At 41.9% G+C, this 27,634-nt stretch overlaps 1 protein-coding gene across 2 annotated transcripts; it reads right to left on the bottom strand.

The window, feature by feature from the left end:
* On the bottom strand, nucleotides 1-27,634 carry HAO2 (hydroxyacid oxidase 2). 2 transcript variants are annotated; one of them, XM_073234492.1, is made up of 9 exons: nucleotides 27,505-27,631; nucleotides 21,378-21,453; nucleotides 18,282-18,420; nucleotides 16,483-16,634; nucleotides 14,594-14,877; nucleotides 13,295-13,504; nucleotides 4,817-4,975; nucleotides 4,389-4,458; nucleotides 1-730 (listed from the first exon to the last, which is right to left on the bottom strand). In XM_073234492.1, exons 3-9 carry the CDS (start codon nucleotides 18,410-18,412, stop codon nucleotides 675-677), a joined length of 1,062 nt encoding a protein of 353 aa, XP_073090593.1. In that variant the 5' UTR covers nucleotides 18,413-18,420; nucleotides 21,378-21,453; nucleotides 27,505-27,631; the 3' UTR covers nucleotides 1-674. The 2 variants fall into 2 exon arrangements, with proteins under 2 accessions (XP_073090593.1, XP_073090592.1); XM_073234491.1 differs by lacking the exon at nucleotides 21,378-21,453 and having other exon boundaries at nucleotides 27,505-27,634.

Here is a 27,634-nt window from a genome sequence, read left to right as displayed (position 1 = left end):
TTGAAAGATTAATATGAATTTATGAATTTTCCAAACAACAATAATAAAAACAGCAATGTTTCTTAAATTTGCACTAGGTGCTAAGAATTATGCTCTGAACTTTACATACATTATCTCACTTGGTCTTTCTCTCGGTCTTGTGGGCTACACAGTATAACCCCCATTTTACAGAAGAAGCACAGAGAGATTGCAAAACTTTCACAATTCTCACAGCTTGTCAGTGTCAGTCCTGATTGTTAAAGCCATGTCTCTATGGCTCCAAAGCCTGTATTTTCAACTATATTATTTCTTTATTATCTACAGACAATTTTTATTGGGAAATATTTGATTCTGTCCTGAGTGCAAATTTCTATCATTCGATGGCAATACATAGGAATGCAAAAAATTTAATCCAGTAGCTGTTTCAATCATTATTGATCTGCTCTTTAACTATCTTTTTTTCTCAGAGGAGGATTTCAGCCAAAAGAATGGCATATAAAAGGCAGGGAGGCAAAAAAGAGCATGGCACACTTGAGGAAGATAAAGGTTTTAGGGGTCCTGAAGCACAAAGACTGGTGTGGTTGAAAGGCTGCTGGACAGGATGGGGCCAAGGCAGGAAGGCATGCATGTCCTGTGGTGTGAGCACGTCTTCCTTCTGTGGGCACACTCAGCAGTCTGGTGCTAGCTGTCTTTCCTTACAACCTGGAGAACTGGATCAGGTCCCAACTGATCTCGGCAACAGACCGGCAGCCTAAAAGAATAATGCCGTTAGAAAGCCCATTTCTCTAAAACACCAATGACCCACCCCATCATGGATATGGGATGACCCAATGGGAACAAGCCTGACTTGATCTTTGTGTTCACTCTGGTAAAATGTTATGTATACAGGATGAGAATGTAATTACATTGGGAATTCCTTTGTGAGCCTGTGCCTTTGTCCTCTTTTATCACAGCCATGTCAAAGTGACATGGTAAAAATGTAGAAACACTATTAGTAATTAAAAAAAAAATAATTTATGTGTGTAATAGATACATGACCTTTAGCTCAGTCCTGATAAGGCTTAGGAATATCAGAAGTATCTGTCGGGGAGGAATATGACTCAGGAATAGCAGAAGAGACGGGGTAAGTATTTCATACAGCATTACCATACCTTCTAGGGGAAAAAAGTTCTATGAAATGAAATAGACTTTTTTAGTGGTAGATCTTAGGTAAAAGGCAAAGTTAGGACTGTAGGTGAGATTAGACACTGGGATTGATAAGAGTAACTCCAGATGAGAAGTAAGAGGAGAAGGGAAGGAGAGGAGCTAGCATGATGGACTAGAGAACTGTGGGCTCCAGCAGCCAGGGAGAACCCCTGGTGATGAGAAGGCTGAAAGGATTCAGTGTAGCCTGTGAGCTGTTTGACTTGGAGTTCTTCTCACGTGGATGCTGTATGCATGCCCACCTCTCAGAACATAACCTGAGTAAAATGTATTACTCACAAAAATACAAGTAATGAGAGGGTCGTTTCTTAAAAATGGAGCAGACAAAAAAGTTGAATTTCATGTGTGAGTTGATTGTAGTGGACAGAAACAGCAGGCATGGGAAATACTCTGTAAATTGAACTAATTCTGTAAAGGCAGGAAATTGGAGCCAGAGTGGCTGTCCTCAGGACTGATGAAGAGGAGAGCTCTGGGGTCTGTGGGGCAGAGAGCCATGGGGCTCCAAAACAGGCAGACCTACCCAGGGGGCACAGCGATGCTAAAATAAAACCTTTGGTTATACACTGTAGTAAAAATAATATCTAAAGTATGTAAAAATGTCCCAGTAGTAGCATCAAAACGTTATGATTCCATTCTGAGACAGTTTGAAGCATCCATTCACTTATAAGTCCCAGTGATATTTGTGACATCCGACATGCCAGTGAAAGCTCCCATCTGGTTGGTTTCTGGGTCCCATATGGGAATAAGGACACACTACCTTGCACTTGAGAGAGGTTCAGTAAAAGTTTGAGAGAGAATACAAATTATACTTTATTCCTGCTTTTTCATTAGGAAGAGATTTAAATTAAAATGTTTTGGCTGGTTTAAAGTGATATGGGTAATTCCAAACAAAGCTCAAGAAGAGTCACGGGGGAGGGATAGGGATGGGTGGGTGAAACAGGTGAAGGGAATAAAGATACATAAAATCCCAACCATAATTAAATTAGTAGAAATGAAAGTACAGCATAGAGAATATAGTCGCTAGTTGTGTAACATCTTTCTGTGTTGACAGATAGTAACTACACTGGTTGGGTGAGGATTTAATAATGTAGATAACTGTTGAGTCATTATGTTGTATATTTGAAACCGATATAATACTGTGTATCAACTATACTTCAATAAAAAATATATCAAAAAAAATTCACATGCTTTTCTAATTCAGCTTTCTCCCTTTATGAGGGATGAGACATTAGTGAGGTCTGTGCAGCCTTCTGTTCATATGATTTATATGTAGACATTTTCGTTTTTCAAACCTTCCTATAATTTCAGCAATTGGACTCATGATCAGCAAAACATTACTTGTGAAATTACTTGGTCCTCTGCAATAGTGCAAAAAGGGTTCTCCTCCCAGGGTTGTGATGTCATCAGTCATAAAGAGAAAGAAAATCACACTTTTCCAGGGGAATTAGGAGAGAGAAGTCATGCCGACCACTGACTCCTGGGTGCTGATTCTGTGTAAGGCGTCTCACATGCATTGTGTGGGGACCAGCCGAGGGGTGACAGAATCTCTGGGATTCCACACTGTGAGTTTATATTTACAGTGAGTTCCACCCAAAGCACAGACCCCCACCTAAGGCCCTAGGGACTAGGCTGGGGGATCGTCTCTTACACAGGGATGCCAAGGAAACCTCGGTTTCCTCCCATTTCTCTTCCTCCCAGAACTCTCTTCTCTGTCCCAAGTTTGGTTGTGACTAACTGATCTTTCATTATGTTTAGAACTTCACTTTCACTATAGAACAATTACAAGGAGAGGAGTATGAAAAATCAGGCATGAAACGCTCATAATCCTGTTTTTTCTTTTCTTCTCCCCTGTTGCTTTTTAAAAAGGCTATTGTACACTTTCTATTTCAGAAAAGGATTTCTCAGTCATCATTTACACCCCAGAATTGTTAAGTATAAACTTTTGGTGGGATAAAAATGTTTGGTTATTGTGAATTGCCCCAACAGGCATCTGTTCAAAGAAGTTTGGAAATTATTTCACAAGGATGGGAGAAAATACTTGAGGGATCAGGAGAAGTCATCTCAACCTCCTGGAATTCACAGAAGCTCATAGGTTTCCCTGTCCTCTTCCCCCTCCCTCATGGGGGTAAAAGACACCAATATGATGTCAGTTCATACGTACCCTCAGTGACATTGGGCCATTTATGGACTTACCTTCACAGGCTTTGAACAGCATGGCTCTGGTCCAAAGCTAATGGTGCTGGTTCTCAATACATTGACCCATTGCCCTTTTTTCTCCTTTAATCTGCCCAGTGGAAAATAGACTGGTGCTGGTGTTAATGCTGATCCAATTTTTCTAGTGCATACTACTCATGACCAAAAGTTCGAGTTCATGGCCCCAGTGGTCACTGAGTACAAGATATTTGTCTAAAGGCCAGAATAAACCCAGACTTGAGAAGACCTGGGTGTCTTGTGTGATATCCAGCACACGGCAAATTCTTGGTAACAACTATGGAAATAAGTTAATGGGATGAAAATGGTCTCGATTTCCCTTCAGGCCTCTTGATTCTTTATATCCTTACTTCTTAAGAAGGTCTGTATTATTACCGAATTTTAGAATTGAGGAGAGAGTGAAGTCTTCATCTTGTCTGTCCTTAAAAATCGCAATCAATAACCATCTACAGCCAACACAGACAGTCAAAAACAGAGCTCTCAGCCTGTCTACTTGAGTAGGATAGTTCTCTATGAGACAGCTCCAAGCATTTTAGGGCATTGAGCATCCCTGGACCCTGAGCACTAAATACATGCAGTACCCACCCTGCAGTCATCGTGCCAAGTAGAAAGAACAAAAGCTAAAAACCCAAGGAGCCATCTCCCCAGCTCCACCATGCTTCCTCTTTGACATAATTTCTCAGCTTGTCACAGTCCATGAATACTACTTAAAAGATGGCACCAAGAACAACATCCAACAAGCCTGAAATGATCTGAACAGGCCTGAGTAAAACTGGATCTTCTTTCCCATGATTTGAAACTGCACTGGCTTTTGTCGCAAATGTACCATATTTGGAGTTTGTGCTTTATCTCTGCCCGGGGTATTTATTCTCTGCTCTCTCTTCTGGGCAGCCACTAGGCCAGGGAGAGGGGAGCTAGAAGGAGGGGTTACCCCTCCTGTTCTTTAGACCTCCTGCCTTTAGCCCCATATCAAGAAAACAATTTTAAAAACTTACCTGTAAGGGTCATGGAAGTATGGAACTCATTTTTTAAAATCTTCAAAACTTCCTCAACACCACGTTCACCCTGCTCCCAAGGCAGAGAGAGAGGGAGACAAAATGGGGTGTGAAGGAACATTCTGACCTTGTGCTGAGTATAAATTCTAGGTGTGCTCAGAGCTGTGCTGGGGAGGATGGGAAATCTGTGAAATCAGAACCACACTGAAAATAAAGGAAAGCAAAGAGGAAAAGATGGGGGAGAGAGTTCTTGAAAAGTTCCAGCATGCTGCAGGGGAAGCATGCATGTTCAAGTGAATGCTAACAGTCCTTCAGGAATTTGTAGCACCTCAAAAACCAGCTAAGCTTGGGCATGAATATACAGAAAAGCGTGGAATCTAGATAAAGATGGTATCTTTTTACAGTTGGCTTCACTTTGCCACACTTACCTTGCAGGCAAGACCCCATAGGATTGGTCTTCCCAGAAAAATGCACTTAGCCCCAAGGGCCAGGGCCTTTAGCACATCATTGCCGGTACGGATCCCACCATCTAGGTACACTTCCATTTTTCCTCTCACAGCCACCACTACTTCTGTCAGGGCATCGATCTGAAGGAGAGAGACATAGCTCAAGAGATTTCCATTTTGACCCTCAGGGTGTTCTGGGACAGTGGTGCCCCCTCCATGTGGGCTAGGGACCAAGAAGTCTAAGCCCAATGATGTCTAGTAGTTGCTTTCCTGACCCGTGCTGAAGCTGCTGGCACCTATCAAAGCAGAGCAGTTATGTTCCAAGGCCCAGGAACTTGCTGTAGGCTCTTCCCACTGACATTGTTTGCCACGACAGGGTGTGCCTTCCCTCTGACTTGCTTGTTTGGATGTCTGCAGCTTGGAAGAAACTCTTGGATCCTCTTCATGTCCTAAATTGGCCATTTCCCATTTGGAGTGTTCATTTTAATGTTCTTTTTAAGAATTTTTTGACTTTCGATTTTTTTCCACCTTTTCTGTTTCTTGGTGGGCGCAGCTAGAAATGCTATCTGTTGCTCTCAAGTCTTTTTAGCAAGACAAGCATGATTGGCAGTGGCCCAGGTGTCTGGACTGCAGCCTGTCTTTGTAACTGGGCTACACATCGTTCATTGCACATCACATTTAAGGCAACTGCTCTTGACTCTCTTCTGGGTTACCTGAGGTATAGGATAGGAATGAAGCTACAACCCTGTGAAAGTAGAGCTGAAGCTTTTGAAAGGCAAAACAAAAGCAGCTTATCACTTACTCTTTTCCCTTGGTCTCAGGAGGAAACACAAGTAGTGTTAGATATGGAACCTTCTAAAGATGGGAACTTCACTCAAAGACTCATACCCATTCCATGGGGGGATCTTGGGTGAGAAGAGAGAGGCACTGATGCAAACACAAAATTTACTGGGTGCCAAAACTCTTGGCAAAATAATATCTGGATGTGATATTTAAAAAATCAAATGGCTGGAGGATTAAAGATGGCAGATTGAGAGGTGAGACAGAGACTTCCTCCTAAAACTGCATATAATATGAAAATAAAGTTAATACAACTAATCCTGAGAGAGCAACAGGAAAGAGGACTCCGCCAGACTGCATACACCTGGAGAAAAGAGCAGACCTCAAGTAACAGGGTAATGTACCAAAGCTGTGGCCCAACAGGACCCAAACCCTTCCCCCACACCAGCTCACCAGCGGGAGGAAGAGAAACTGAGCAGGGAGGGAGTGGAGACATGGGACTGCTGAATACCTAACTCCGGAGATCTGCTCTGGGAGCACAAACCTACATTTCATGGTTCTTGCATGATACTCTTGTAATTATGGGGTTGGAAAGCTAAGACAGGCACAATTCATGGAGAGACTGAGATTCCAGCCGCTTGTGGAAAGCAGGGATCCATATCTGGCTTCTCTGGGACAAAAGCTTATACCTGTGTGCTCAGCCCACTGGATCAGGCAGTGGAGACAGGCATAGTGGCTGGGAAGCAGGAAACAGCTCTTTCCTCCCCTCAGGCACCAATCCCACTTCCCTGCAATACCCGACATTGCTTCAGGGGCTGAGCAGCTCCAGAGAGTAGAGCTTCTGGACACTAGAGGGTGACATATACAAATATGAAACGCCAAAGGAACCTGGTCCAGAGTAAAATTATTAATACAACTCCCAAAAAAGATTTAAATGACATGGACCTCCTGAATCTTCCTGAAAGGGAGTTCAAAATAAAAATCATTAACATGCTAGAGGTACAGGAAGATATTCAAGAACGCAGGAATGAATTCTGGTTGGAGATCCAGTCATTGAAGAGCAGAATGGAAGGTATTAAAAGCACTATTGGATATGGTGGAGGAAACAATAAATGAAATAGAAGCTAGAGAAGAGGAATACAAAGAAGCTGAGGCACAGAGAGAAAAAAGGATCTCCAAAAATGAAAGAATATTGAGAGAACTGTGTGACCAATCCAAACAGAACGATATTCGCATTATAGGGATACCAGAAGAAGGAGAGAGAGAGAAAGGGATAGAAAATGTCTTTGAGGAGGTAGTTGCTGAAAACTTCCCCAATCTGGGGAAGGAGATAGTCTCTCAGGCCATGGAGATTCACAGATCTCCCAACACAAGGGACCCAAGGAAGACAACACCAAGACATATAGTAATTAAAATGGCAAATATCAAAGATAAGGACAGATTATTAAAAGCAGCCAGAGAGAGAAATAAGATCACATACAAAGGAAAGCCCATCAGGCTAACATCAGACTTCTCAGCAGAAACCTTACAGGCAAGAAGGGAGTGGCATGATGTATTTAATGCAATGAAGCAGAAGGGTGTGGAACTAAGATTACTTTATCTGGCAAGATTATAATTTAAATTTTAAGGAGGGATTAAACAATTTTCAGATAAGCAAAAGTTGAGAGAATTTACCTCCCACAAACCATCTCTGAAGTCTATTTTGGAGGGACTGCTATAGATGGAAGTGTTTCTAAGGTTTAATAGCTGTCATCAGAGGTAATAAACTCACAGTAAAGAAATTAGAACAGCTAATTACTAAGCAAGTACAAAATTAAATTAACTATCCACAAAGTCAATCAAGTGATAGCAAAACAGTATAGAATATGATACCTAATATATAAAGAATAGAGGAGGAAGAAAAAGGAGGAAAAAAAGAAAAGAACCTTTAGATTGTGTTTGTAATAGCATATTAAGTGAGTTAAGTTAGACTCTTAGATAGTAAGGAAGTTAACCCTGAACCTTTGGTAACCATGAATCTAAAGTCTGTGATAGCAATAAGTACATACCTATCAATAATCACCCTAAATGTGAATGGACTGAGTGCACTGATCAAAAGACATAGAGTCACTGAATGGATAAAAAAACAATACCGATCTATATGCTGCCTACAAGAGACTCACTTTAAACCCAAAGACATACACAGACTAAAAGTGAAGGGATGGAAAAAGATATTTCATGCAACTAACAGAGAAAAAAAAAAGGAGTTATAGTACTTGTATCAGACAAAATAGACTTCAAAACAAAGAAAATCATAAGAGACAAAGAAGGACATGACATAATGATAAAGGGGTCAATCCAACAAGAAGATACAACCATTATAAATATCTATGCTTCCAACACAGGAGCACCTACATATGTGAAACAAATACTAACTGAATTAAAAGGGGAAATAGAATGCAATGTATTCATTCTAGGAGACTTCAACATTCCACTCACTCTGAAGGACAGATCAACCAGACAGAAAATAAGTAAGGACACATAGGAACTGAACAAAACATTAGAACAGATGGACCTAACAGACATCTACAGAACTCTACACCAAAAAAACAGCAAAATGCACATTCTTCTCAAGTGCACATGGAACATTTTCAAGAATAGATCATATACTAGCCACAAAAAGAGCCTCAGTAAGTTGAAAAAGTAAATGGACAACTTTCTAGAAAAATATACCCTTCCAAGGCTGACCAAGGAAGAAACAGAAAATATGAACAGACCAATTATATCTGAATTCTGCAAAGTTGGAATGAAATTGTACTGGTAATCAGAAAACTACCTAAGGCCAAAACTCCTGGACCAGATGGCTTCATCACTGAATTTTATCAAACATTTAGTGAAGACCTAATACCCATCCTCCTTAAAGTTTTCCAAAGAGTAGAAGAAGCGGGAATACTTCCAAACTCATTCTATGAAGCCAGCATCACTCTAATACCAAAACTAGGCAAAGACACCAGAAAAAAAGAAAATTACAGACCAATATCCCTGATGAACATAGATGCAAAAATACTCAGCAAAACATTAGGAAACTGAATTCAAAAATACATCGAAAAGATCATCCATCATGATCAAGTAGGATTTATTCCAGGGATGCAAGGATGGTACAACATTCAAAAATCCATCAACATCACCCACCACCAACAAAAAGGACAAAACCCACAAGATTATCTCCATAAGTTCTGAAAAAGCATTTGACAAAATTCAACATCCATTCATGATAAAAACTCTCAACAAAATAAGTATAGAGGGAAAGCACCTCAACATAATAAAGGTCATATATGACAAACCCACAACCAACATCATACTTAATAGTGAGAAGTTGAAAGCTTTTCCTTTAAGAACAGGAACAAGACAAGGATGCCCACTTTCCCCACTTTTATTCAATATAGTACTGGAGGTCCTAGCCAAGGGGATCAGCCTACATGAAGAAATAAACGGCATCCAGATTGGCAAGGAAGAAGTTAAACTGTCCCTGTTTGCAGATGACATGATATTGTACATAAAAAACCCTAAAGAATGCACTCCAAAACTACTAGATCTAATATCTGAATTCTGCAATGTTGCAAGATACAAAATTAATACACAGAAATCTATGGCATTTCTATACACTAACAATAAACTAGCCGAGAGAGAAATCAGGAGAACAATTTCATTCAAAATTGCATCAGAAAGAATAAAATACCTAGGAATAAACCTAACCAAGGAAGTGAAAGACTTTTACCCTGAAAACTACAAGAAACTCTTAATAGAACTTAAGGAAGATACCAATAAATGGAAACACATCCCATGTTCATGGATAGAAAGAATTAATATTGTCAAAATGTCAATCCTGCCTAAAGCAATCTATAGATTCAGTGCAATTCCTATCAAAATAGCAAACGCATTCTTCAATGAACTAGAACAAATAGTTCTAAAATTCATAAGGAACCACAAAAGACCTCGAATAGCCAAAGCAATTCTGAGAAGGAAGAATAAAGCTGGGGGCATTACGTTCCCCAACTTCAAGTGCTACTGCAGAGCCACAGTAATCAAGACAATTTGGTACTGGCACAAGAACAGACCCATAGACCAATGGAACAGACTAGAGAGCCCTGATATAAACCCAACCATATATGGTCAATTAATATATGATAAAGGAGCCATGGATATACAATGGGGAAATTACAGCCTCTTCAACAGCTGGTGTTTGCAAAACTGGACAGCTACATGCAAGAGAATGAAACTGGATTATTGTTTAACCCCATATATAAAAGTAAACTCAAAATGGATCAAAGACTTGAATGTAAGTCATGAAAACATAAAACTCTTAGAAGACAACATAGGCAAACATCTCCTGAATATAAGCATGAGCAACTTCTTTCTAAATGCATCTCCTTGAGAAAGGGAAACAAAAACAAAAATGAACTCATGGGACTATATCAAACTAAAAAGTTTCTGTACAGCAAAGGACACCATCAACAGAACAAAAAGGCATCCTACAGTACAGGATGATATATTTGTAAATGACATATCTGACAAGGGCTTAACATCCAAAATATATAAAGAACTTACACATCTCAATACCCAAAAAGCAAATAGCATGATTAAAAAATGGGCAGAGGATATGAAGAGACAGTTTTCCAAAGAAGAAATTCAGATGGCCAACAGACACGTGGAAAGATGCTCCTCATCACTAATCATCAGGGAAATGTAAATTAAAACCACAATGAGATATCACCTCACACCAGTAAGGATGACCAGCATCGAAAAGACTAAGAACAACAAATGCTGGTGAGGATGCGGAGAAAGGGGAATGCTCCTACACTGCTGATGGGAATGTAAGCTAGTTCAACCATTGTGGAAAGCAGTATGGAGGTTCCTCAAAACGTAAAAATAGAAATACTATTTGACCTGGGAATCCCACTCCTTGGAATTTACCCAAAGAATACAACTTCTCAGATTTCAAAAGACATATGCACCCCTATGTTTATCACAGCACTTTTTGCAATAGCCAATATATGGAAGCAACCTAAGTGTCCACCACCAGTAGATGAATGGATAAAGAAGATGTGGTACATATACACAATGGAATACTATTCAGCCATAAGAAATAACAAACCCTACAATTTGGAACAACATGGATGGAGCTGGAGGACATTTTGCTCAGTGAAATAAGCCAGGCGGAGAAAGACAAATGCCAAATGATTTCCCTTATTTGTGGAGTATAACAGTGAAGCAAAACTGAAGGAACAAATTAGCAGCAGACTCAGAGACTCCAGGAATGAACTAGTGGTTACCAAAGGGGAGGGGTGTGGGAGGGCAGGTAGGGAGGGAGGGAGAAGGGGACTGAGGGGTATTATGTTTAGTACACATGGTATAGGGGACCACGGGGAGAACAGTGTAACACAGAGAAGGCACATAGTGGATCTGTGGCATCTTGCTGCACTGATGGACAGTGACTGCATTGGGGTATGGGTGGGGACTCAATAATATGTGTAAATGTAGTAACCACATTGTTTTTTCATGTGAAACCTTCATAAGAGTGTATATCAATCATACCTTAATAAAAAATTTAAAAAAAATCAAATGGCTATCCCTGCCCCATGGGCTGGGGGCTTGTTTTATGAATAAAGTGTTATTGGATCCAGGGCCAGAATTAGGATGAGATAAATGAGGCGGGATTATTCAAGTGAGGGTAAAAATCCTGCCTTTATTTAAAATGTTGGTATTTTGTTTACCATGGATTTGTTTTTTTGGCATTGATTTTCAGTTTTTAGAGAGTTTAATGCACTATCCTTTATCTTACTAAGCTTTTCTGGCACCTTTTAAATTTTCCCATCAGAGGTGGGTACGTCTCCACCTCCCATGATCTTGCACTATCTCGGGTGGCCTTGGGTTTGGTTGTTGAGTCAGACAGCTTGGGAGAAGGACATGTTGGTCAGCAAGATGGGGCAGAGAAATTCTCACTCTGGCTCCTGCCTTTATAAACACTTAACTCTGTTGAGAACATGCAGTGGGAGAATTACCTGGCCTCTTTCTGCACTTTCTCAGTCCTCTCTAACAGAGCAAGACTAGCTAAGCTGACTCATGAGACAGAGCCTATTGTATGTTTTATTTGAGTTGTATCAAGAGTCAATATTCTACCCCATTTAGGGGCTCTTCTTTGCTTTCTGCTCCTATGTAGTAAGCACAGCAGGACCCCCAGGGCTTGCCTAGCGCTCTTTCGTTCTCTCTCTTCTGCCAGTTCTTGGGTATGTGAGAGGGGCCTTGTGGGCATCCTTGCAGCGGCTGGTGAGAGAGTTTTGTGTGTTCTGCAGACCTACTTTCTCCTGGGGTCACAGGTTGAGATTTGGGATGGCACGTTATGCCGTGCCCGTCCTCTCTCAGCTAGAGCTTGGTGGGAAGGAGGAACGTGACAGGCACCTTAAATCTCCAAGCTTCACAAGCCTTGGAATGTACAAACTGGTTGATGTAGCTTTTCTATTTCTTGGAATTTGAAGAAAGTAATTGAGAATGTGCTCAAGATTTAAGGATGGTCACTGATGCATTGTTTAAAATAGTGAAAGCTTGGAAACAATTCAGTTCAGATGTTCAACAACAGAAAGTTGGTTATATAAATTGTCCATTCATACCACACACAGTTAAAAACAAGAGAAGCATATATACTGAAATGAAATGATGCTCTTAATATATTGATTAGTGAAGAGAAGAAAATTACAAAATATTACATAGTTTCTTAAATCTAAAATGTATCTACATTAAGAAGTTGATATAAACAATTACCAAAATATTGTCACTTAAGTATAAAGATGAAATTAGGGGTGATTTTTGTCTTTTTCTTTTAGCCTATGTATATTTTATAATTGATCTGCAGTGAACATGTCTTATTTATATAACAAAAAGTCCAGAAAAACTTGGGAGGAAGAAAAACCTCATTTTTCTCTCTTAAAATGAGTCAAGCAGCAATAGAAGAATCTCCTGAGAAATATAAGCTATATATCTCCATGAAAATAAATCAGCAATTAATTTCCATTTAATGATTCTTTCCCTACCTCCCTCTCTTCATTTTTTCCCCCTAATTCCATCTATAATGGACACAAATTCATAAATTAGGAGAAAATTACAGACTGTCACAGATTTTTAGCAAAGGATTTATAGGGCATTTTGAAGTTTCATTGCGAAACATGGTTATTTATTAGTTTAAGTGACGCAGAGTTCCTTCCCGGGATGTGTCATGGGAGAAAATATGTCGTCCATGCAGACATGCAAGCTTCAAGCTAAATGCTTCTTCCGGAAGGCAGACTTAGTACCTTTACAACATCTTTCCTTACAAATTCCACCTTAATTACTTATTAACTGTGTGAATGTGGGCAAGTTATTTAATATCTCTAAATGCCAGCATCTTCATCTGTAAAATAAAGACAATAATTCTCTTCTTGCAGGACTGTCATGAGACTTAGGGGGTGATATATGTAAAGTTTGTAAAAGTAGCCTGTACACATTATTCTATTATTAATAATTAAAAGTCTTTAAAATTCCCAGGCGTGTATCAGCATATGTAAGGAGAGGGGACTCTACATCAAATTGCCCAGAGCACCTTGCTGTGGACACACATACACATACACAGCACCCACAAAAGCTCCCCCATGAGGTCAACCTACTTACAGAAGCAGGGACCTCATCAAGCTGCCTCCCACCATGGTTGGAAACAATGATGCCTTGGACATTGTGCTTCACAGCTAATTCCGCATCCTCTTTCGTCAAGATCCCTTTAAGGATGATGGGCAATCGAGTTATACTCTGAAACCAGGAGAGATCATTCCAGCAGATGGATGGGTCAATGGGGGACATCTGGAAATAAGGCACGGTATTTCCCTGTGGGGAATAAAAGAGCACTTTAGTCCTGAACTCCTTCAACACTGCTTGATCCAGCCCAAAGATGAAGCATGTTCAGAAAGCCATCTTTTTTAAGTTTGAAAAAAAGAGCAACAAAATCCAACAATACTTCTAGTTCCTTTTCCTAACAAAAATGTATGTAAAAGAATTTCTACTTCAATTGCTTATTCACTAACCATTAATTGGGTCCCTCCTCAAGAAATATGCCAAGATCTGGGGATTCAAAGACAAATTAAGACAGTCTCTACTTTAAAAGAACTCAGTGTTAGTAAGTGAGATGGTTAAGCACAAGCAGTTATAGGCTAATAATAGGCCTGTAATGTAATGTGTTACAGTTGAGATGTGCACAGAGTAGTAAGTCTGATAATCCTATATGGGATATTATCCTATATTTACCCTTGGCTCACTCTGTGAGTCATATATCCATATATCCCAGTGTGTCTCTGGAATCTGAACACTTCAAGGACAGTCTATGACTGAGGAGAACTGGTGAGCCGCTGGACTGGGTATCACAGCTGCCTGTTGGCTGAAAAGGCTAGCATCATTATCTCTAGCGTGACCAAAGGACCCCCTGTTCACCATGACTTCCACTTGGGGGGGTGCTCCATGTCATCTGCTTGTAGGGTATTAATGGAGTAAGTGCCCTTTGCAGTCATTTAGTTCAGAGATTCCAAAGAAGGGTGCTGAAGCACCCTGACGCTTGATGGATGAGTTCTAGATTTGCAGAGAAATTGACCCTCAGTTCCCAGGGCAGCAGGGTGGGACCTGGGCTGGCTACATGCCATGGGCCAGTCACCTTGGCTGTGAGTGTCCTCGTCAGAAAGTCAGTTCATCTAAATGTGCCATCCAAAATCATCACTTTTTAAGTGTTCCATAAGGAAGAAAATGGTAGAGGAATGTGTTTAATTTATTCTCCTATTCTAGACCTGCTTTTTGAACTGTGGCATCCTCAGTGTGTAGCAGTGAGCAGGCACTCAATGAAGTCTTGTGGAGAGAAAGAAGAGAGGTGAGAGGGAAGGAAATCTGACTCCTGTAATGCCTGCCCATTGGATCTGGTATCTTTCCTACCTCCTTAGGTGATCTAAGATCTTTTAGCAGTAGGTTAATCTTTAAGTCCAGTTGGTTTCGAATGTCATGTCTCCTGTTGCCAACTTTGGGAGTATCCACAGTGATTACCAGAGCTTTGAAACCCAGGGATTCTACCCTCTGGATCAGTTGTTTGTTCAGCTGCCGGTCTCGCTGCACATAGAGTTGGAACCACCGGAGGCCCCGGGGAGCAGTAGCCACGATGTCTTCAAGGGCACAGCTGGCGTATGTGCTGGTGATGTAGCAGATACTTGCTGCCTGGGCAGCTGCAAAGCAAACGAAGCAAGCCGGTTTGCCCTGTGAGTGAAGACAAAGCTTGACTTCATTCTGCTTTCATAAGGGCAAGGAGAGGAGGTGTTTGATCAAACTGGGAAGCTGAAAGCTGTCTGGGTCTCCCTCTGTATAACCTGTCTTACCAACCCTGTACTTCGTATTAAAAATTTTCCAGCTAGAGGTGTCATTTTGTCCCCAGAGCCATTTTGCAGTGGAAAAAGCACAATATTAGAAGTTAGAAGAATGCTTCTAACTTTTTAGCTGTGTGGCCTTGAGTCTCATTTTTTTAATCTGTAAAACAGGGCAAGTAATGCCTCTCTTATAGAATTGCTGGGAGATTAAATAAGATACTAGATATGGAAGCATTTTTTTAAATATATGAAACCATTTTTAAAAGTTACTAATGAAGGTGTGAAAGTGCTAGTGATGGTGAGGTGGATGCCAATGATGGTGCCGACGTTGGTACTGCCTCTGTGTTGTATGTTTCTCATTTCCCACTTTAATCGTTTCCAGTGGGATTCTCCAACAGGCTGATGTCACTGCCATTCTACAACTGATGGTCACAGAATATGGCCTAATCAAGAGCCAATATCTTCAATTCCTAAATCAACAGTAGTTACCCTTCTTTTGCCCCACCCTGAAAACAACACAACACATTCAAGCATGAAGATTTAGTAAAACAGCCATATTGATAAAGGATAATCATACTCTTCAACCTAGCCAGACTTGGTTCCTAACCAGGTAGATGTCACTTTCAGTTCCAGAATCCTTGGATTTATTGCTTCCTTTATCACGGAGTCAAAGGAAAAGACCCCAGGGAAGCCTTGGGCAACTTTTAAAAATGAATGAATGAATGAATGAATGAATGAATGAATGAATAAAGTACATAGATAGATAGATAGATGGATAGATAAACGAACCAGATTTGGCCTAGAGCACAGATCACAAGGGAGTCACAAGGGTTTTTTAGCCTTGCCCCTTTTCCTCTCCTCTCCCTTCCCTGCCCCTTTCCTCTTTTCCTTATTTATTTTTTTATTTGGGGGGTGAGGGAATGAGGGAAGAGAATGAGGAGCTACTAAGAAGGAGATATAACCCAATAAAACATTTTTCTCATATAAGACGATGAAGCCAACCCATGAGAAGGGAAACGGGACATTTGGGTGCGAGCGTCTGCCAGGGCCTGTGTTAGGCCCCAGTGTCATGACGCTCTCCTCATCCCAAATTCAGAGACTCAGCATTCAGCCCCAGCCCGGGCCCAGGAGGGGTTGAAGAGAGCCTTGTCCTTGGGGCCACACTGAGCCCCCCTTTCCCCACAGAGAGGGTGAATCACAGGGGTCTGCATCCTCCTCTGTGGGGTGGTGGGGTGGGATTTGCTCATCTATCCTCAGTAGACCTTCTCCCACTCTAACCATTCTTTACTAGGGAAATGGATGTTTTCTCAAACTTAGGTGAGGTATTATGCAAACACAGCTTTTAGCATCCCTTTTCTCATCTTCCTTAATTCCTACCTGCCTGTTGTCCCTAAGCCCCTTCTGGAGAGAAATCCTGCTGCCGTGAGGGACACTGGAAGGGAGTCTCTAGGTGAGGATGATTCATACCTCTGGCTGTGCTCATTTCTCCATCAGGCCAAAGGAGGCAATGGAAACCTGTGGGTGAGATGCAAATGGGGGCGCTGATCTCCTCTCCTAGGACTGTGGTCCGGGTGTCCACCTCTGACACATCTTTCAGGTACCGGGGACGGAGGCGGTATCTGTGCTAGGCAACAAAGAGCTTATGAGTTGGTGGGCTTACTCTCCAGGTGGAAGTGCTGCGTGGTCCTGAGGCCTCCAGTTCCTAGTACAGGCCTAGCCCGGATCAGGTCCCGCAGACCTGCTGGTGGGTCAGTTGGCTGGTAGCCAATCAGGCAGCATGGACCAGCTGGAGGCTCGTTTCCTCCAAGAAGCCTCTACCAACACCCTGTTTCACATTAACGCCGCCTTCTCTGAACTCCCAGGGCATGTACATGCCACAGCACTCTCTGCCTTGCTCCGGCTGAGGTCTGTGTCTTTGAGCAGTGCCTCCCTGACCAGACTCTTAGCACTCAAATGCTTTGGTTCAAATTCATTGTAGCAAGGACTAGAAAGGAAGAGGCAAAGCAGGAAGGAATTCCAGATTCTTCCATAGCAGGTTAGAAACAAGTCTCTATAAAGTAAGGAAAGGCCACTGAAAGAGGACAAATCCCAGAGCATGATCATGGCTATTATTATTATTATTATTTTTGGCTACAGGCCAATTCAGTTGAAGATCTGATTTAAATACTGCTTTAGAAGAAGGTAGGGAAATTCACAGATAATAAATATGAAAAACAAATTTTAAGTCCAATAGCTACTTAGCCTCATGGCTGAAAAGTGTTGTGTGTCACAAAATACCATTCCTGTAAAAAGCTTAGAAAGATTTCGTTGGAATACTGATTGTGCAAACTTGGGTAAGACAGTCTCAGTTATTTTATCCGTTGAAATGGGAATAATCACCCAAGTTTCCTAATTGTCTCATGAAGACGAAATGAGATAAGCAAGTAAAGTGCCTAGCAGAGTGCTAAGCAGAGCATGGTGCTCGCCTTCAGTTTCCTCCTGACCGCCCTATGTCAGGACTCAGCAAACTTTTTCTGTAAAGGCCAGATAATAAATAATTAAAATTGTGGACTATAAAGTCTTTGTTACAATTACTTAGCTCTGCTGTTGAATGCCAAAGCATCCACAGACGATATGTAAATGTCTGAGCATGGCTGTGTTCTGTTAAGTAAATTTGCTTTTTCAGAACAGTGAAATTTAAGTTTCATATAATTTTTACATGTTGCAAATTATTATTCTTCTTTTGATTTTTTCCACCCTTGGATGTGGGCCATCCAAAAACAGGCTTGGCCTGGGGGCTGTGGCTTGGTGCCTCACATTCTCGCTGACTCTCTTCCCTTGAATCAGTTTCTTATCCCTAAGACTCCTTAGGTCTTCTTATTTCTTGAGTTCTCTATTCTGTCGTACATTCTCTCCTCCAAGACATAAGTTTAGGAACTCAAGAAATCTAGGCCTGCCCAGCTGGCTTCTCCTCCCTGCCCAGGTGACTGGGGACCCTGGAGTCTTGTCTTATCTTGTTAGGTAGCAGGGTTGCTGGGATGCAGAGAGAGGATGACTCACTCGTGATAGTTCTGCAGGGGCACTAAGCTAAATTCTCTCTTCATTCATCCTCTCCCCAGTCACCTGCCCACCCTCAAAAAAATCCATATCCCCAAACAACAACTGAAACCATTATTGTATTGTGGGTGCTCTGTGTTCTTTGGAGGCAGGAGCCAGGACTGCTACCTTCTAAAGGCCTAAACCAGTGCACCTTAGCTTAACAAGAGAAAGGATACAGAAGACCAAACTTTTTAAATGCTGCAATGTTGTCATCCCGTGTGAAGTTGTCATCAGCTCCTCCTTCAATAAACTCCCAAGTTGACTTAGACAGATGCTCTCGTGCACGGGCCTGAAAGTCTGTCAAACATGCTAGTGGCATCTCTGGACCTTCAAAGGGAAAACCAAAACCAGTCAGACAAAACCCAGTGAGAATACTGCAGGCATGGAGGAGGAGGGGAAGGGGGTGGGGCTACAGCATGAAGTGGTTTGGACTCAATGCCACCCACCTCCCCACCATATTCTTCATCTCAATGGAGGTACTTCCTGCCAAAGAGGGTGATCCCTCAGCCAGAGTGGGGAGTCATGCTGTGCTCCTCTACTTTATACTCCCATCCTCACCTCTTGATTATTTTGTCTTCTAAATATCCCTCATCTCTCCACTACTGTCTCAGATCTAGTTGAGACCCTGCCACCTTTTATAAAATTACAATTTCTCATCTTTGTCTCTTAAACTTCAGATTCACTGTCCATCTTGTGTCCTTCCAGCTGCCCAGGGGCTTTTGAAAATGCAAGTCTGATCATGGCCTTCATAGCTTTCTGGGACCTGGCTCCTAATGCCTCACTGGCTTCATTTATTGATGGCTTTTTCTTGTCATTTGATTCACTACAAGCATTTCCTGAACATGCTGGAAGGCTATCTCATACTTCTGTGCCTTTTTGGGAGGAGATCCATCAGGGTGGGAAAACTGGGGCTGAGCTGATACGAACATCTGAGAGTTCTGAGGCATCTCTGGGCATCTGGATTGCTTTGGGCTTAGCTGATATCAAGGAAGGGGCTGACTTTTTTGGACTCCTTGGCTGGGTCATTGAGCATGTTGCAAATTTAGAGACCAATAAGACAACATATGTTACCTTCACACATCCCCAACCCCAGTCTGAACCCTGTAAACCTGGAGCTGGTACTTCTGATAAAATCGGCCCTGAAAAGGAAAGAGATGGGTTTGGGGGCAAACACTCTACTTGGGGCAAGAGCAATAGGAACTGCACCTAGCAGAGACGCTGAAGGCACTGGGTGTAGTCAGTCACAGCATGTAGACGCCGTCATGAGAGGATTCCAGTTGGAAAGGCAGGGAAATCTGTAGTTAGTAGTTTTAGGCATCTCCCCAGTGGTTGGCAAAAGGGTAAGACTTAGCCAAAGGCTGTGGGGAGAAACTGAATGACTTTTAAGTCCTTGACTGAGTGATGGGGAAAAGCTCAGGAATTAGGACTTCAGACATGAGTGGGGCAGCTCCCCTAATGGATGAGGGGTCCGAGGAGGCCAGATGAAATGTGGGGTGCTGGGAATGTTGGTGGGGGTATAGATGGGGCAGACCTGGCCTCAGAGCATCTGGGCTCATGGCAGAATCTGGTCAAGTCAAACAGAGAAGTATCCCCAAACACCCACCTAAGGGGCTAAGCAGAAAGAAGTTATATGACAGAGAAAACAGAACCCTGGGATGTGCAGTGGCATCTGGATGGAGACTGGGAGGAGGGATTGGAGCACAACCACAGCACACCTTGTCAGTGGGTGGGCAGGGAGTTACTGAGGTGCTGAGTTGAGTCGGATAAAGTATAGCAACCCTGTCTAATTTATCTCATTCCTTCCTGACTCTTCACAAAGTTTAGTAACTTGATGAATTAATCTTTGTATTTATCCAACTGTGTTGCAATCACTTATTTAAAACTCTGTGTACACAAAAGAGTTAACATAGCGGGCCGAGAATGCTGTGAGAATTCACAGTGAGAATCCTGAAAGCCCTGCTCGGGACTGTGGACCTTGGCTGGAGTGTGGAAACTTTGATTTCAGGAGGGTTCTCACCATTCCCTGATAAGAATGGCTCACTTTGTCTGAACTGTTTGTACAAACAATGTGGTTTTTGCTGAACATCTGCTTTCCCTCTGAGAGTCTCAAGTTTTGGTACAGGTTTGGCAGATAGGGTCTTAGCCTCCAACCAGAAACCTTGGACACTGTGTCTCTGAAATGAGCTTCCCTGGTAGACATTTCACAATTGTCACAAGTCATGGCTGCAAGAATTAAGTGCATGCTGTGCAATTCCACTGGGAGAGTGCACCTGGTTTCCTCTAGATTTTTTCCTGTGAGTCTTTCCCTTTTGATTATTTTGCTTTTGGTTATTTTTGCTAATAAATCTTAGCCTCAATTATATGCTGTGTCTTAGGAGTTTTCTTAGTGCACCCGTGAACCTGGGACCCCCCAGCACACTTAGTAACCCCAGGCATTAGGATAGTATGTGACACTGAGCTGCTATTTGTAAGTATTCATTCCTAGAGTTTAACATCCCCCTGTCTGTCATCACTTTGCCTTGTTGGAAGAGAATTCTCTACCAAGTTTCAATTCCTGATGTCTCAACAAATCCCTATACTGTATATATTATACATTCACAGAAATGCTCTTCTGCAGATTTCTAGCATAGAAACTCAACAGGGCTTGTGAGTAATCCCAGGAAAAGGCTTAGACTCACTCAGAATTACTTGCCTGGAATAGTGTGAATTATGTCATCTGAAAGTTGCTCAGAAATAAGAAATAACCCAGCACTTTAATAGATACCAAACACTATTTTATTGCATTTCTATCTACTATTTCCTGGCTAGTTCCCTGTGAAGTACACAAAGAAGATGTGAGTGTCTTTATTTTACATATGAAGATAATGAGGCCTAGAATGAAATACCTTGTGAAAGATCCAAGTAAATTATGACAGGGAAGGCTCAGAATCATGCCTTAGTAGATAGACTTTCTCTTTTTTCAATTTCATGGTGAAGAGCCAAATAGTTGGTTCATGTAAATTCCTCATTATATTGAATTTAAAAGACTTTTGTAAGGTGAAAATGAAATCTTGATGCACTTTTTCCTTTTTGTAGCATATGTAAAGCTTAGTAAAGTAATGAGCTCATGATTTTTATTAGAGGCTCAATGTAAATAAGGCTTATAGTTGAAGAGAAAACCATTTTGCTGTTCAAAGCTTTCTCTAAGTTTGGGAGGGAGACTTAGCACTAAATGTTTTTATGTATTTCAGTTTGATCCACACAAGATGTAGAGCCACCAGAAATCACAGAGGGCACCCAGTTACCTAATAGTTTTCTTGTATTCCCATGTTATTTTCTCTCCATTTCAGAATTTTTGTCTTCTTTTTTCCTCTGCCCCACCTGTCCAAGAAGAAGAGAAAGGAGAGAAAAGGGCAAAGTTTTCCAGCTCACCGACTGAGAACTTAAGCCCATTTTAGCTCATTTAGTCTGTATAGACTTTTTGGCTTGTGTTACAAAATGGTGAGTACAATTAGCGTAGGAGTGATAAGGACTCTAAAACCTAAGAGCAAGGACATTCAGTGGTACTGGTTGCTAAAGATCTGAAGTTCAAATAGTTTTCCCTAACTGAGGGAAGTGGGAAGGACATAGAATGGGGCTGATAGCATTTCAAGGCAGACTGTGTTTTCTTTAGTATTGCCATTTGATCTTACACAGGCTAGATAACAATTTGTCTTCCTTTGAAGATTTCATATAAGTCATATGTTTCATGTTGATTTTACTTCAGTAACTCTGGGATATCAGAGCTTCTATCTATATGAAAAGCCCCAAGCATGCTATAAGACGTCTCCAGGTAGGAATCACAGGGCAGATTGTCAGATGCAAGGGGGGAAGCAGAGGCTGCCTCTGGTGACCCACCTCCAGGTGCTCATGCTTGGTGCTGAAGGATGGTGTCCTTCAAGACCCTCTGACCTGGTCTCTGGGAACTTATGCCAAGTTTCCTGATGGAATGGCAGAGATAATATCAAGGCTACACTTTGGGGGCCTTGTTTGAGAGATTATGCTCTTCAAGGTTGGCTGAAAGTGCTTTAATCACTGTTTGTGGGGTGATGGCCTCAAGGAGGGAGGCTACAAAGCCTATAGCCATTTCCACAGCAATGGCAGCATTGGCAGAGGAGAAAGTGTCGCAGAAGGAGGCCCTGGTCGTGGAGTGTGTGGTGGTGCAGGGAGGCGGGGCCCCACAGCTGCCGGGTGCCATGGTTAGTGTCAGGACCAGAGAAGACATGGTCTATAGCACTTGCAACAGAGGCAGATGAATCCCCAGGAGCCCCCGAAATGGGAAGCAATGAGCAGGGTAAAGGATTTGAATCTCCAGGAGCATTAGGCAAGATATCAGAGTAAAAATGAGATCAGAATGTCCCTAACATTGGTATAGCCAAAGAACTAAGGCTCACATTTGTGGGGCAGTGAGGGAAGCAAGGAGCCTGGTGGGTATGACAGGCACAGTCTGGTCAAATGCTGCAAGATTGACCTGTGTTCCTATAACCCAGCGTCCATTCTGGCCTTTCCCCTGAACCCTCAAACAATGATTCATACTGTGTAAATCGAGGGTTCAGGAACCTTCACTGGTCAAGACAGTCATTTTTTTTTTTAATTCTGTTTTGTGTAATAAAAATCTCTTTTCTTTGGCTCACTACCTGTCAAACACTCTCATTAGCTGGTTTTTCTTCCCAATAATTCAACTTCTCTTGCACAGTAGGTATGTTCTCCCATGAGGAGGAGGATGTCTGGCTTCTTCAGAACCTCTTCTGCAGTAATGATGTGGACAGACTCGTGTCCAGGAGCTTGTTTATCATGGGTTGAAGAAGTTTTTGAGATTCTAAGGGGAGGCACATTTAGAATAGAGATATGCCACCCTGGAGCTATAGTGACCTTATCAGGTGATTAGCCAGCCCCTGTCCTGCCTCCCCAAGCCACTGTGACCCCAGATCCTGCCTGGTGAGGACTAGAAGACAGAAGGTTGACCTTCATGCAGCTGTGAGTGCTTTAGAGAGACGAAGAGATGTGCCCAAGTTTATACTGTGGCCGAATTTAGAAGTGAACCCGGGTCTCCAGGCTCCATGCTCAGGGCTCATTCTGACACGGTATGTGATGCTGCTGTTTCCTCTGGATAGTCTGGCACTGTTATCAAGAATTCTCTTCTCCTTATTTGAGAATTCGCTTCTCAGCATAGACTTAATGTTTCTAGAGACTTAATTTGTCTGTGTTGGATATCATCATTCCAGCACCTCCTCACACCTCCCGACCCTGCTCGGCGAGCCAGTGTCATCACAAGGGGCTGAGGCTGGAGGTGGAGAAGCATCTCGTGCTTATCTTTTCAGTGGTTTAGTGTTTGTGGCCTACTGAGAGGCCACCTGTTTCAGGGGCATTACTGACACTTACTAGTCGTATGGGTAAAGGCAACTTACCTCCTCTCTCTGGGCCTCAGTTCCTCATTTCAGAACTATAGGTTTTTACATATTTCAGCTTAATATCTATCAGATCTGAAGCTACCGGAAATTAAAGGTTGGGCTGAGGCCCTTCGCGTCTTCACATTCTGTGCTTCCCTTGCCCGTAAATGCAAAGACCTCTGTTCAGATGAGGTCATGTTAACATTCTCCTTCAGCACTTACTTCGAGGCAATAAAGTACAGAATGGGAGCCAGCACATTACTGGGGCTTATTTCCTAACACAAAATAGCTGGGTGCTCACAGCCTTCTTTACCTCTTCCTCACCAACCTTAAGGCCTCTTTGTATTAGCTGTCCTGGCCTGTGGTGCCATGTTATGTCTTCAGTATGGAACTGTTTGACCAGTTATGGAACAAATTTCCTTGTACAAAAGGATATGGGATCTCACCCTACCTGCTCTCCCGGCTCACAGACCAGATAACCTTTCTCACTACACATGCATGCCTCTTCCTCTTTCCTCAATGGCTCCAAGCGATCGGCTGGCTTTCTCCAGGAAATCTTTCTCACCCCTTCTTCCCTCTCCCTTATCTCTTCCATCTCTTCCTTTTTCCATTTGCAAACCAGAAATAACTCCATCATGTTGGAAGAGATTACTTCTACATGGTCCCTTGGATCAACAGCAACAAATTTGAAGTCACCTTAGGCCCAGCTGAGCCCCTCCAAGGCCTTTGGAAATGCCCTCAGAGGCACCTTAAGATGGCTTACTTAAGGGGCCACTGAACTCCTCTTTAATTAAGCCTGCTTTTCCTCATCAGCAGGATTTATAAAAAATAAAAAAACTTTTACACAGTTTTCTTAGTTTTCAGGTTTGGCCTAGGACTAGCATTATGACACTGCTTTATACTCATTTGCATTGCAAATATGCCAATTTTCTGCTACTTTGGGAATCAAATAGAGTATTTTCAGTCATGTGGGACTCCAACCACTGTTTTAATAGCATTCTTCCTATGGGAAAATGTGTGCTGAGTTCCAAACAAATGACTTCCAAGTAGAGTTTTGGAGCACAGCCATGTTGTAAATCATGTGCTTTCTTTGGGGGTGGGGGGATGTTGGAGACCCTCTAGGGTGTACTGGGGAACACTGATCCAAGTGCTCATATAGTGTGAAAGCTTGGGGATTTTCCTATTCTATTGAGCAGTGGAATAATTTCATTACACATAGTCCCTTGGAGACAGCATGATGGCTCCTTAATAAAATAATAACAGAATTGCAGCCATTTATTGGGTGCTTCATGATGGCCATACACTGCATAAATTTTTATGTGCATAAATGTTACAATCCTTTTAGTAATATTCAAACACAAATATTATTATCCCCATTTCACAGACAAGAAAATTTAAGTTTCTTATCTGTGAAGAGATTAAATTATTTTGCCCAACATAGTTCATTTAATAAAATATTCTGACTGCCATGGCCTGGCTTTTAAGTATCATGAAAAGAAGCAAATGTGTGTGCAGCCAAGTTTGGTTTGTAGAATGAGAGAGTTAGCATTTGAAATGCCATGGGCATACAGCTGTGCTCTCTTCCCTCAACATAATCATAAATCAGCAGGAAGTAAGAAAATACAATTATTTAGTTGGTCATAAACAATAACCTCACACATTTAAATCAGTCTTAACAATCTACAAAACACTCTTACATGTATTATATTATTCCCATTTGATGCTCACAATAACCCAGTAAGATAAAAGGCAATCATAGCTATATAAGGGTACCATTTTACAGATGAAAAAATTAAAACCCAGAGAATCCAAGTGAATTATCTTCACTTTTATGATGAGAATGGCAAAGTCTAAGCAGGAATCCTTCTGACTTGCTTTGAATATCCTTGAACCAGTGTAGAGTATTAGTGGTATGTTAGGAGACATCAGGTGTTGGTCCTGTAGAGTCAGAAGAGCTGCATAAAGTAATCTTGGTCAATTCCCACAAGATCTGGGCCATTGGAAAAGGTGTCTTGTGTGGGGATCACTGCCTCTACCTCTCCATTGCTCAGAAAGGATGGAGTGTGCAAAACAGACTTCAGAAACTAGGTAAATGTTCAGAATGAGCTCTGAATTCTATTCACTACTGACTTTAGGTCTTGTAGGTTTAGCTCTTTCTGATATTGGCAGTTTCTGGAAGCTGCAGGACAGAGGTGAGAAAGGGCAGAGCGGTCAGGGATGGAAAAGGCCAGCTGTGGGATGGAACTCTGTCTTTGCCTTGTACCTCTCACTATGGCAACTACTCCGGATTCTATTTCTGGAGGCCATTGCTCACAACTGCTAATGATACTCCATAAGGCATTAATAGCTGAGGGAGTCCATGGAGTAAAAAAGATAGACTCCCATTAGTTTGGGAACTGGGCAAACCTGGGCTTAAACATCTGCTAGGCTGCTTGCTCTCCATAGTTCCATGAAAATGTTATTTGTGGAAGAAAAATGTTAATGCCTATCCCATTGGGCCTTCATGAGGACTAAACACTTTAGCCCATATAAAGTTTCTAGAACAGTGCCTTGTATAGAATAGATCATCAGTAAATGGTAGACCCATTTGCATTACTTCTCCTGTTTTTGATGTGCATTCCCACCTGAGGCTCTGGACGCTGAAAGTTGCTTCGAGACTGGAATATTCCTGTGATAGTATAATTTAGACTCTGTCAGATTTGCTTGGTAGTTTATCCAACAAGGTTTACTGAGTACATGCTATCACCCAGGAAGGCAGAGGCATTTACTACTCATCACATGGGTTGTAAATGTGCTCCGCAACATTTCCCACTTGCTTAAAGACAGGCAAGGTTATATGACTAGTTCTGGCATGGAAGTGATGTGTATTAATTCTGGGCGAGGACTTTAAGAGCTGGTATGTGGCCTCCCATCTCTCTTTTCTCTTGCTACAACAATCTGGAGGCTGTGTCCTTCAAAAGATGCAGCTATAAGACAAAGGCTGATCCCTGAATCACCATTCCAAAATAAAGACTTGGAGATCAACAGATTTTGTATGAGTAAGAAATAAATATTTGTGTGTTAACCTACTTCTTTACTACAGAACAGCCAAACCTAACCTGACTAACATATCTAGGCATTGTGCTAACCACTAAATCTAAAAATTGAGAGATTAAAAAAGAAGCTTATATGATGTCAATCTCTGCTCTCAAGAAACTTACAGTCAAAGGGGAAGAATTCAATATCTTGTTGCCTACGGTGTAGTATGTAACACGATTCCATCTGTGGGACTTTGGGGAGATTCCCATTGCCTCTAAAACTGTGTCCCATAGATGATGTTCTACTCCACCTAGTTTAGACAAGCTCTAATTCTCAGCTATTCATAAAATCTCTATTTCATAGAAATCTGAGAATCAGAGAATCTTATAAAATGCAGAACAGTCTAGTGATTAAGAATAAAATATTGGGAATTTTGCTTGCTGTTAAGAGGTAGAAGATCACAAAAAGCCATTTCTCCTTTGATCCTTTTTCTGGGCTCTCTATTCTGCTCCACTGACCTATTTGTCTATCTCTATACCAATACCACCCTGATTTGATCTCTAGTCTTGGGCTGTTCTCCCCAGATTGAACTATAGATTTAATTTGACCCAATCACAATCCTGGGAAGCTTTGCATTAAAGGAAATTGGTGCCTAGCAGGACTGTACCTTTTAGATTTTCCAGAACTTGCATGTGAACATATTTAACCCATTTTCCCTTCTGAGGACACCCATAAGTACTCCACCAGGTGGTTCTAAGACTTAACTCTGCTAGACATAATATCTCTGCCTGCAGTGTCTTTGAAACAAAGCTTTCCTTTGCCAGTACCCTGAGTGAATTACCACCTACACAACCCCCTTTTACCTTGTAAACTCACAGTTAGCACCTATGATACCTCCTACAGTGTCTGGCCTCTTTTCTCATCCTGTCTGCCACTCCACCTCCTTCCCCAGTTCCAACTACACAGAAGACACCCAACAACAAACCTGACATTAGTGTCTTCCAGTACGTGGGAAAAGTAGTGTCTAGAGGCAGCTGCTCAAAGCCGGGCTCACTGCTGGACGTAGCAGGAAATAGCTGATCCCTAGCCATAAGTCCACAGTACAGAAAAATTCC

This window comes from Manis javanica, chromosome 4, assembly GCF_040802235.1.
Source record: "Manis javanica isolate MJ-LG chromosome 4, MJ_LKY, whole genome shotgun sequence".
Classification (NCBI taxonomy): domain Eukaryota; kingdom Metazoa; phylum Chordata; class Mammalia; order Pholidota; family Manidae; genus Manis; species Manis javanica.
This window is presented reverse-complemented; position numbering and strand designations above follow the sequence as displayed.